Raw genomic sequence first — 10,090 nt, 5'->3', positions numbered from 1 at the left:
ATCGCCCGATCGCGCGGCCAATAGCGAGCGCGCGGCACGCCCCGCCCGCGCGCGTCACCGCCGAGTCGCCGCGGCAACGGCCCGGCGAGCGCCGCGCGGCCCCACGCGCCATCAGGAGCGGCGAACACGCCATCGCGCCATGGGCCGTCCGCCAATGGGGCGCCGCGCTCCCCGCCCCGCGCCCCCTGATTGGGCGGCATGGGGAGCGCTGCCGCCACCTCCCGGGCCCGCCCCGGGCCGCGCTCAGGGAGCGCCCGGGGCCGAGCTCTCCTGAGCGCCTCCGATACCGCCCTCTCATACCGCGCTTTGCCGAGGCATTAAAAAGCCTGTACGTTCCCAGCTCCTGCTTATGGGAAGCTGCGGTGCTCCTGACGCCCTGGGGAAGCGGTGGGGGGAAGGCAAAGGCAGTGTAATATCTTTATATTTGTGGCTTTCAGCCAGAGACGAAGTGCGGTTTTTGGTTCATGAAGCATAGGAAGCTCTGAGAGACCCACCAGGACGCGTTCGTGTGTAATCTCTGCTAGGTGATCTTTAGATGGTCTCCAGAAGTCCCTTCCATCTCTAGCGATTGTGTGGTTCTCTTGGGCACCGAGTCACGGGGCTGCAAAACAGCACTGCAGGGTGGCAGGGGCCGTTCCGTGCTCCTGGGGCTGAGCATACTTAACTGCAATACAAATACCTGCAACGGTTTTTGCGGTGCATGATCCGCGCCCCGGCTTTCCCCAGACTGCGTCTTACATGTGCCACCTCGCTTGGAAATATTTCTAGTAGCTCCAAATGACACTGTGCCGTGAAACATTAATGTGAACCTCAAAAAAGGAAGTGCTGATGAAAAGGTTTCCGAAGAACTCCACCCAAACTAGTTGTTGTGAGTGATGAAATCGTGCCAGCTCTTTTAACCTGTAAATACACTTTTCATTCTCATCTTCGATATGATGTTTCTAAATCTTAATAATTTACTGCTGCATATCCATCACCCCCGATAGCTTCTTTACTGTTTTTTTTTCAGTATCTTACCTTCATTACCTGAAAAGTGTAAAGTATTAGCAGTGAGATTTCTGGACTCTTTGTTGCTATGTGCACCAATTGCTATAACTGCATATGACTAAAACCAAAACAGCAATCCATACAGCTTCAACAATTATACGTAATTCACATATCATTTAAGATGACCTTTAGTATTTCTGCTCAGTTTTCTGCTTTTTCCATAAACATGATTTAGCAAATACTAAAAATTCTACTTTACCAAGGTCACTGGGAGCAGGCGTCACTATGGTGATTTGGGGTTTGTAGTCTCTCCAAGTACATGCCACCACGTGCGCTAACATTGAGTTCTTGCAGCTCTGGTGGTGGCCTGCCTCCAGCCTGGCCTTGGGCACAGCGCTGCCACCCTGCCCAGGAGATGGCCGGCAAAGCTGAGCCAGAACGGCTCTGCCTGAGGAAAACTTTGATGTAATTGACAGACGACACTGAAGAGTGCGAATGCAAATGCTGAAAATACTGTCAACTAATAATTTGGTTATCTCAGACTTGTTCCCGCTCATGAGCACATTCACCATTCCTTGGTAGCAATGAAGTAAGCTACTTAACCATGGCAGAGAAGTGTTGCCAATTTAGGGACTCTCTAAACTCGGACACAGAGCATAGTTTAGAAAGGAAACATTGTTTATTCTGTGCAGGGTACATGGTAGAGTTTTCCACAAATAAAGCACAGCAATCCTTGAAACTTAGCACTATGTGTATATATATATAAGCCAACATCTAAATCACAGATCATCGGTTACAAGTTACTTAGTTCTCTAATTAATTAATTAATAAGAGAACTAAGTAGCTCTGCCTTCTATTGGTTGAATTATTCTCTTCTTTCTCATGCTAATGTTTCTGCATGCTCACCGTTCTCAAGTAGGTGGGCTTCTTGAGATGGTGGTTTGTGAGTTACTGGTCGAAATCTCTCACTGCAAGACTCAAGAGCCCGAGAATTGGCACCAGTCCATTGCATACAAACAGCACCTGTGGCTCCAGCCAGGTGACAAGAGGCACAGCAGTAGCCAACAACTCAATAGGAACTTTTAGTCAGGACCTGCAGTGATGAGACAAGGAGCAATGGGTACAAATTGAAGGGGAATTCAGGTTAGGTATTAGGAAGAAAGAGTTCCTGTGAGGGTGGTGAGACATTGGAATAGGTTGCCCAGCAAGGCTGGGGATGCTTGGATGCTGGCTGTGTTCAAAGCCAGGTTGGACAAGGCCCTGAGCAACCCTGTCTAGTGGGAGGTGTCCCTGCCCATGGCAGAGGGGGTTAAGCCTAAATGAATTTTAAGGTCCCTTTCTACCCCTTAATATTCCATGATTCTAAGACCCCAGACTATGCAGTCAAAGCCCAAGTAATCCTTCATTCAGGGTCCCCCCTTTGAGGCTGTCTAACTGATAAGACACTGTTTTGCAACCCCCTTTCACTCTCTGTAACTCTCTGGGCAGATGACTGTTTCTGACTCTGGAGATGCCAACGTCAGAAGCGCACACGCTCGGAGGAGCGATCACACACAGCACGCTCTTTGCGGGGACTCCGCGCTTCTGGCGAGCGCTGCGAGCCCGCTGCCACACGAGCGGCAGCGCGGCCCGGCCACAAGATGGCGGCCGCCGCTGAGGGGGGAGGGCGGCTGCCCGAGGAGGCGCCGGGAGAGCGGAGCGGCCGCACCATGGAGCGCCGCGGGAGCGACGGCGACAGCGACACGGACAGCGACGAGACTGTCGTGGAGGGCTCTGTGCCGGAGAGTGATGTGGAGGAAGAGGAGTTCCGTAGGAGGAGGTGGTAATGCGGTGTGGGTGGGAGCAGCACCTGCCTGTGTGAGGGCGGCGGCGACTAAGGGAGCCCCTTCCGAGCTGAGAGCTTCCCTTCCCTTCCCCTCCCCTTTCCCTCCCCTTACCCCAGAATTTCGTAGCTCTGCAAATAGCTCTGTCTGTTTCCACACACCTTGTGTACCTCGGAGCTTATGTCCCAGGACCCACCATTGTACTAACATTTTAGTCAGAAGAAGTGAAATGTCCCAGAAAACAACTCGGAAAAAATAAACATTATTAAATACAGTTCGTGCTAGTTCTGTTTCCCTGCAACTTTGCCTTGATGTCATTTTCATGACATTATCTCTTTTATCCTTTATGATTATAGCAAGGCTTTGAAACCACACTCAGATCTTTGTGATGGCTTTGTGGCGAGGTAGTTCTTGGAAATACTTTAAGCAGCGAGGTGCCTCCCTAGTTACGGTTTTCTATGCAGAAAATCACATTACGTGCCTTAAGTTTGGGGTTTTTTTTAGTGTTTGTGTCAGCGTTCTCCTAGGCGTGTCCCCACGGCAGAGGCTGGGATGGGTGCTTTCAGATGCCCTTTGAATTTATAGGACTGTAATGCTTAAAGCTCCTTAACGACCTTTTGTTTTATTTATTTTGCAAAGGTTGAATTTTCTTAACAAGGATATTGCTTTAACAACTGAGATAAGTATTAATAAAGGTAGGACAGATTATTTTTTCAGTCTGTGCTGGTTTTTACTTTAAACTGTTGCTTTGGATTTTGCTTGAGTCCATGTTTAAACTTGGGTGTTGCATGAAGTTCATGTTTAGGAACTGTGTGCTCTTTGATTATATTCCTAATTGTAGCTCATGTTTTAAAAGATTCTTCAGCATATTTTTAATATTTGATCAGGTTTGCCCTTGAGTTCTCTCTGTTCTTCCTGTGCACTGTGACTGAGAATCCCTGGTTTGGGAAGTGTTGAAGCTATATATAGGGATATCAGTTTTATTTACATGTGTGTATTTTTGTTTATATATTAGTGCAGAATAAAATAAATGGATTCTATATGCATAACAGTTGTATGTGGCTCTAGCTGCTTATGATATTTTTAAAACCCCAGTAATATTCTTAGTATATCTGTTCTCTTTAACATAAAAAGTTTGGGTAGGGATATTTCAGTGCATTATGTTTAGTGTACTATTAAATACTTTCAGCATGAATGAAAGCACACTCATTTAAGATCTTAAAATATTCCCTAATAACTCCTGTAGAGCAGGCTGCATGAGCAAGCATGTTTTAGTTACATAATAGTTTCATATTACTTCCTTGACATTTTTATATATTCCATTTGACTTGCATCCTATAGGTTTTATTTCAGTGATATTTCAGACTGGGAATACTTTAAGTGACACATGGTGTTCTTCCAGATTTGGTTGTGTTTCTCTTTTTGCCGGTTTGAAGATCTGAGTGAGCCGTAATTTTTTATCAACCTGCCCTGAGTTAATACAAATTTTACCTTCTGCCCATTGAAATTTGCAGAAACTCCAATGGCTGTGGTTTCCTAATGCTGAACCTTTTATAGTAGCTTAATAATCTTAAGTAAGGAGAGCAGCATCATCCCATTTTGAACTTCCCTGTAGTTGTCCACTGGAACTAAATCCTTGCAACATTCAGTATACATGGGGCATGTCTGTTTGACTGTGTTCAGTTTGTGGAGTGGGCATTTGTCTGACAGTTGAGTGGGGAGTTTTTGTCTCTGTAACTGCAATAGATTGTGATATTTTTAGCATTCTGCCTGCATCATATTATATTTAGTAAGTTTGAATTAGAATTTCATCATTCACAGTTTTGTGCATACTTGTACAGTATGTATATGTGTAGTATGTATAGAGGTAATTTGGTGATGAGATACACAGTATAAGTATTCATTTGATTAGTGTTTTATTAGTGTCAGTAACAACATCTTAGTTTTCAAGCATAGTATCCAGACTTAAGGGTTTCTCTCTTTTTAAACTTTTTTTGAGAGAAGGTCTTCATTTGTATAGTCATTAAAGAAATAGTGCCATCTAGGAGCACATGTTTATTTTAGTAATATGGATCAGGCAGGTTACCAAAATTGCAGTTATTAGTTTAAAAAATAATAGGAAAGACCTAATCTCCAGTGCAGAATCAGGGATGGTCTTGGAACACTAAGTGAAATAAATTTCCACTCCTGGCTTGTTTTATTAATTTTTATTTCATTCATGTAGATTCAAAATCTAGTGTGATAGACCATATGGCCAGTAAAATCCATTGCATATCAGAAGTTTTGATGCATGTAGCTCAGTTACTGAATTATGTAGAAAGTTATGGAATTATGGAAAATTATGCAGAAATTAAGACAATCAAAATTTTAATTACTAAGGATTTTGTTTGTTTGTTTGTTTGTTTTCTAGGAGCTTTTTCTCCAGAAATCTGTTTTATACAGAAATTTGGTGACCACGCATATCATCATAAGGCAGAACAGATAAAACCCGTGAGTCCACCAATGGTAGTGTCTTCTCTAAGCATATCTAATGATTAATTATTGATAAACCCAATGGGCATCCCCTTGGGGAGGTCTGGTGGCTTTACAGTTGAATTGTACTTCATCTTGCCACCTAGGCAGCACATAGTCTGCAGGAATGTATCAAAGTGTCTTCTCTGGTATTTCATGAGATTATAACCTTTGAAATTTGGGGACCAAGCCCTGGACAAAGCACAGACTGGAGCACAGACTTTTTAATATGTTCCTTTCAGGAGCTGAAGGGTAGTCACCTGGACTGACTGTGCTAGAATACACCCTGGGTTACTCATTTTGAGATTAGCTGTGATGATTGATCAATTGCTTTTTTCAAAAGGGAAGAGATAATAGTCCCTAATGTGGAACAAAATGTCTGCTTGTATGATGATGGCATAATTACTTTACTCTGTGGATAATTCTGCATTCCCTAATCTGCTAATTAGCCTACCTTTTAATGTATTTACCATGGTTGGTAGCTAGCCCATAAACTTCTATTCAGTTGAGCAATTAGCTTTCCATCTGCATATGGCAGGGTCATGAAACAATTAGAGACAAACAGATTCTCTCCTTTTAACTGTGGCTGTTGCACTGTCTTTAGCCTGGATTCACCAGTCCAAAGCCTTCAGTCTGTGTATCCTTATTATGGTAAAAGAGAGTTTTTCTAAAAAGAAAAACTAGACTGTTTCCTAGATGACAAAAGGTACATTGAAAAAAGACACGTTTTCTACTGAAGTGAATGTTTTACAGCTCATTCTAGAATTGCAAATAAATTTGTCTCAACTGACAGTGTGAAAAATAGTGTACAAAATCCAAAAGATGCTGTTATTTCAAAAATTTTTCTCCATATCTTTATTTTTCTTTTTGTGTGTCTGAGGGTTGTCTTGACTGAAGTTTTCATGATTTTCTAAGTTTGAAGGGAATGAGAGAAGTGCATATTTGCTCTTTCCTCTCTGGTAGATGATCTGACTAGCTGCTTCTTAACCCTAGCCTTTATCTTGCTGGTTCTCACTAGATTAGTCATTCCCAAATCTAAGGACTAATGGCCAGTCCACTAAAGAAAAAGTCAGAAAAGCAAAGAAACCTAGTCCTTTTCACCAAATAGTTTGGGTAATTCTCAGTATTTTTTGTTTTGGTGAAACCTGTATAGCCAGACACTGGCAGCTTGGTCATGCACAGCTTGGGGACAGTTGAAAATTTTAAGTTTTTTACTGAATACTTTAAGGAGGGGTCTTGGCCTGCTGTCTTTGATACCCACATGTGTACATTGCACCAGTGTGGCTCTTCAACCACCTTAAGAGCCACCATGGAATGTGCTATTACAGAAGCTTTCCTTCTAGTTTGTACTCAGAAATTACCATGTATGAATACAGCATATATGATCACAGCATGTGATGTGATATGAGGTTTGTGCAGAGTAAATGGCGGTGAATGTTTTTAGGAAAAGTAACATCTGTTCCACTTGTTCCAGAGAGTCTTAGCTTTCTTTGTGCTTCAGATGGGTTGTGGAAGACTTATGATATGTAGTCCTGTCTTTGATTCCATCATGTAAAAAATTGTAATTAAGAATTTTCATCTACCAGAGATGCAGTAGACATATATAGAGATTTTGTAGGATCCAGGTTCTTTTCAACAAGTCATTTTCATTATCTGTTAACATGGTATTCTACAGCTTGTTCAGACAGATGTAATAATTTCAAGTTTGTGCTTTCCCCCTTTTTATATTTTTTTTCTGACACTGTTTGGTGAAGTGCACTAAAAGTTGTTAGGTAACACCTAACAGCTTTTAAGCATTAGTCTCTTTTTGGAAAACATCCAGAGTCCCCTCATATATAAATTAGTGTTCAAGTGAGAAAAAGTACCAAGATTTTGCAGGAATTTCTTCACCAAAAATGAGGGCAGGATGAAAGACTGTTCCCAGTACTTCAGTCAGTGGCCAGAAATACAGTTTGTGTAATGTATATGGTTTGAGAAGATTTCTCAACCAGTAACCAATACACTGATTTTGCTTAGAACCTAATTTTTAGCAGATAAAACAGCATCTTCATCTGAATTGTAGTGGTAGTTTTCTGATGTTTTAAAGCACCTCTCTGAGCAATATTAGCCACTTAGAGAGGTTTAGTAGCTGCTCTGGTATTCTCCTGACCTTGCTTGATCTATGGATTATGTTCTGTATAAATATTCAGGCTGATTCACTGGAAGGGTCTATTTAAACAAAATAGATAACTTTCTGTGAACTATCTCATTGCCATGTTTTGGAATGATATCAGTTGATAATTGTTGCATAGACTAAAGAATTTGTTCTCTTCCAGGGAGCCTTTTAACAGTCCTTGCTACTGGGAAATTTCTATGTCCTGCTCTTAAAGCAGTTGTTAGGGTGTTTGTTCTTGCTGTGTGGCTAGTACCTTGTGTAAGCCAGAGGAGGTGTCACTTAGTGTCCACATCAAGGTGTTTTTAGAGTCATCTAGTGCTGTTAATGTTGTCCACTGTAAGTCAATGATTTGTTTAAAATTGCAGCCAGTGTGTGTATAGTCCACTAGTAATACCTAGTCTTAGCTAATGGTGAGAGAACCATTCTGCAGTTCACTTGACTATCCATATCATTCCTAGTTTGCCTTAGACTTTGTATAAAGGTTCCTTTTCCCATACTGAGGGAAATCTCTGCATTATTGGCAAAGGTACAAAAGAAAGATCCAAGGTCTTTGAATAAGGAGTTGGAATTTGGCTCCTGCTGTGACATCAATCCTCTCCTTACCCACCTGCTCTTTCCTCTGTTGGTTTGTGGCAGCCCTGCTGCAGAACTGGCTGATATGCAAGTCTTGAAGTTCCTTAAATACGATATTTATAGGTATATTGAGAGCAGTATACTAAACATCACAGTCTTTGGAACAGCACCCTGTCTTATTTAATGAAAAAAAGTTATCAAAGAAAGATTGAAACTGTGAGTTGAAATCAAAATACCTTGTGCTTTGGTCCTTTGATGTATAAAACATCTTAAGTTTGGAGCAATCGTATCTTTCTTGCAACAGTTTGTTTTCCTTGTGGGTGAATGTTTTCTTCTATAGTCTGGATTTATTTTTCAACATATTTGTCAAATAGTACAAGTAAAAAAAAGGTTTAAGAGGAATGCTTTTCTATCTTTGTAGTAATGTATGTAATAATTGGATCTAAGAATTTCATTTCCCAGCTAAATTACAGAAGGAAGAAGATAAGCCTGCAGTAAAACTGAGAAAATAAACAATTAAGTGGTTACTAACTTGTTAAGTTTTTTCTTCTTTTAGGTACTTCAAGAGGCATACACAATTTCTGACCAGTCTCAATCCCTACTGAAGTGAGTATAGTACATCACATAGGAATTCCACTCAGGCATAATGTAATTAAATAATCCTGTTATGCTTCCGTTTGCATGTTGTTTTATTCCCAGTGTTCTATTGAGAAACAGTTTTCTTGTTTGCTTAGTGAATGATCTGTATTTATGCGGGCAGTAACTCAATGTCCAGTATGGGTCAGGCTGTACTTGGATTTACTTTTGTTGATGATACTACCTTAAATGGTTTAAGAATATAACCAACAAGAATAACAGAACTTGGGGAAAACCATTAGACGAATAAAAACTTGTAATAAATAATATTAGGCTTTTTGTTCCTGGAAATTATGGAAAATTTTCAGTATGAGATAGATTTACAACAGAAATATAGAAATAAGTAATAAAGAATAGAAAAGGCCATTTTTTTTCACTTAGAGAACAAATGTGTAAACATTGCTAGCTCCACATAGGAAATCCAGAAGTGTTATTTATTGCATGTCCTTGTAAAGAAAAGTATACCTCTAAAATAACTGCAGCTGTTTCCACAGATAGCAGCCAATTCAAAGTACTGTAAAAATGTTCCTAAAATCAGCAGATTACAATTCTTAAAGAATTTTTTATTGTGTTATTTAATCCTAGGGATTGGAGAAGCCATTCATCACCTACTGAAAATATTTCTAAGCCTTGTTTTTCATTAAATTCTGCAGCAGAAGAACAGAAAAATAATTCTGAAGGTATGTTGTATTTGTACAAAACTAGGAATTGCTCCAGCTGTGGCAAAATAATTTGATAAGCTGAAGGTGAGTATCCATGTAAGTTTATGCAGTTTATCCATATACAGTTTATACAGTTTATACATGTTTTTTACAACAGTTGTTCAGTTTTTATAGTCATGGACTGCAAGTTCTGTTTTTGTAAGTATTGTGTTAGGATTGTTGGAAGAAATAACTGTATTCTCAAGCCAGTAGTATGTATCCAGTTTAAAATTATTTAATTGCTGTGGAGTTTTCTGACAAGGGTTACAGGCCACATGGTGCTTAAATACCTTATAGATGTGGAAGGTAAAAAGGTCTTGGAGGGTTCCTACTTGCTTCTTTCTAACATACCCAAGAATCAGAGGCCTCTGTAAGAAAAGAGAAACAAAAATGCTGCTATTCTTCAGGTCTGTATGGCATGTGCTGCTACTTAAGTTATACTTCCATTCCTCAGTGTTCCCAAAAGTGCAGGACTAACCCATCTGTTTTGCTGTCTTCCACTTGAGTTTATTTTTAGTAATCCAACAGAAAAACATTCACTTTATTTCTGATTAGGAAATTGCCAGGGAGTCACATGAATGTTGAAACAAGGTGATGGTATCAGGGGGTTTGGGATCATTGCTATCCAGAGTCAGTAAGGTATTGCATTGTTTTAGCACTATTGTCTAATTGCACTGTAATTAGAGAAGGCAGAGGCTTGGTCT

General features: G+C 40.6%; 1 protein-coding gene across 3 annotated transcripts in view; it reads left to right on the top strand.

Annotated features, from left to right (window-relative positions):
* The first annotated feature begins 125 nt into the window (after positions 1-125).
* Positions 126-10,090, top strand: part of ANKRD31 (ankyrin repeat domain 31) — a 64,481-nt gene continuing 54,516 nt past the window's right edge. For 2 of the 3 annotated variants that reach the window (XM_059874019.1, XM_059874017.1), the window contains exons 1-5: positions 126-2,806; positions 3,450-3,505; positions 5,221-5,315; positions 8,606-8,655; positions 9,271-9,365. In XM_059874019.1, coding sequence (XP_059730002.1) covers positions 2,628-2,806; positions 3,450-3,505; positions 5,221-5,315; positions 8,606-8,655; positions 9,271-9,365 — 475 coding nt within the window. In that variant the 5' untranslated portion in view covers positions 126-2,627. The remainder of the gene's footprint in view (positions 2,807-3,449; positions 3,506-5,220; positions 5,316-8,605; positions 8,656-9,270; positions 9,366-10,090) is intronic. The other variant, XM_059874018.1, reaches the window with a different exon arrangement.

The sequence above is a fragment of the Haemorhous mexicanus genome, chromosome Z, assembly GCF_027477595.1.
Source record: "Haemorhous mexicanus isolate bHaeMex1 chromosome Z, bHaeMex1.pri, whole genome shotgun sequence".
NCBI lineage: Eukaryota > Metazoa > Chordata > Aves > Passeriformes > Fringillidae > Haemorhous > Haemorhous mexicanus.
Note: the sequence above shows the minus strand (reverse complement) of the source record. Positions and strands in the feature narration are given on the sequence as shown.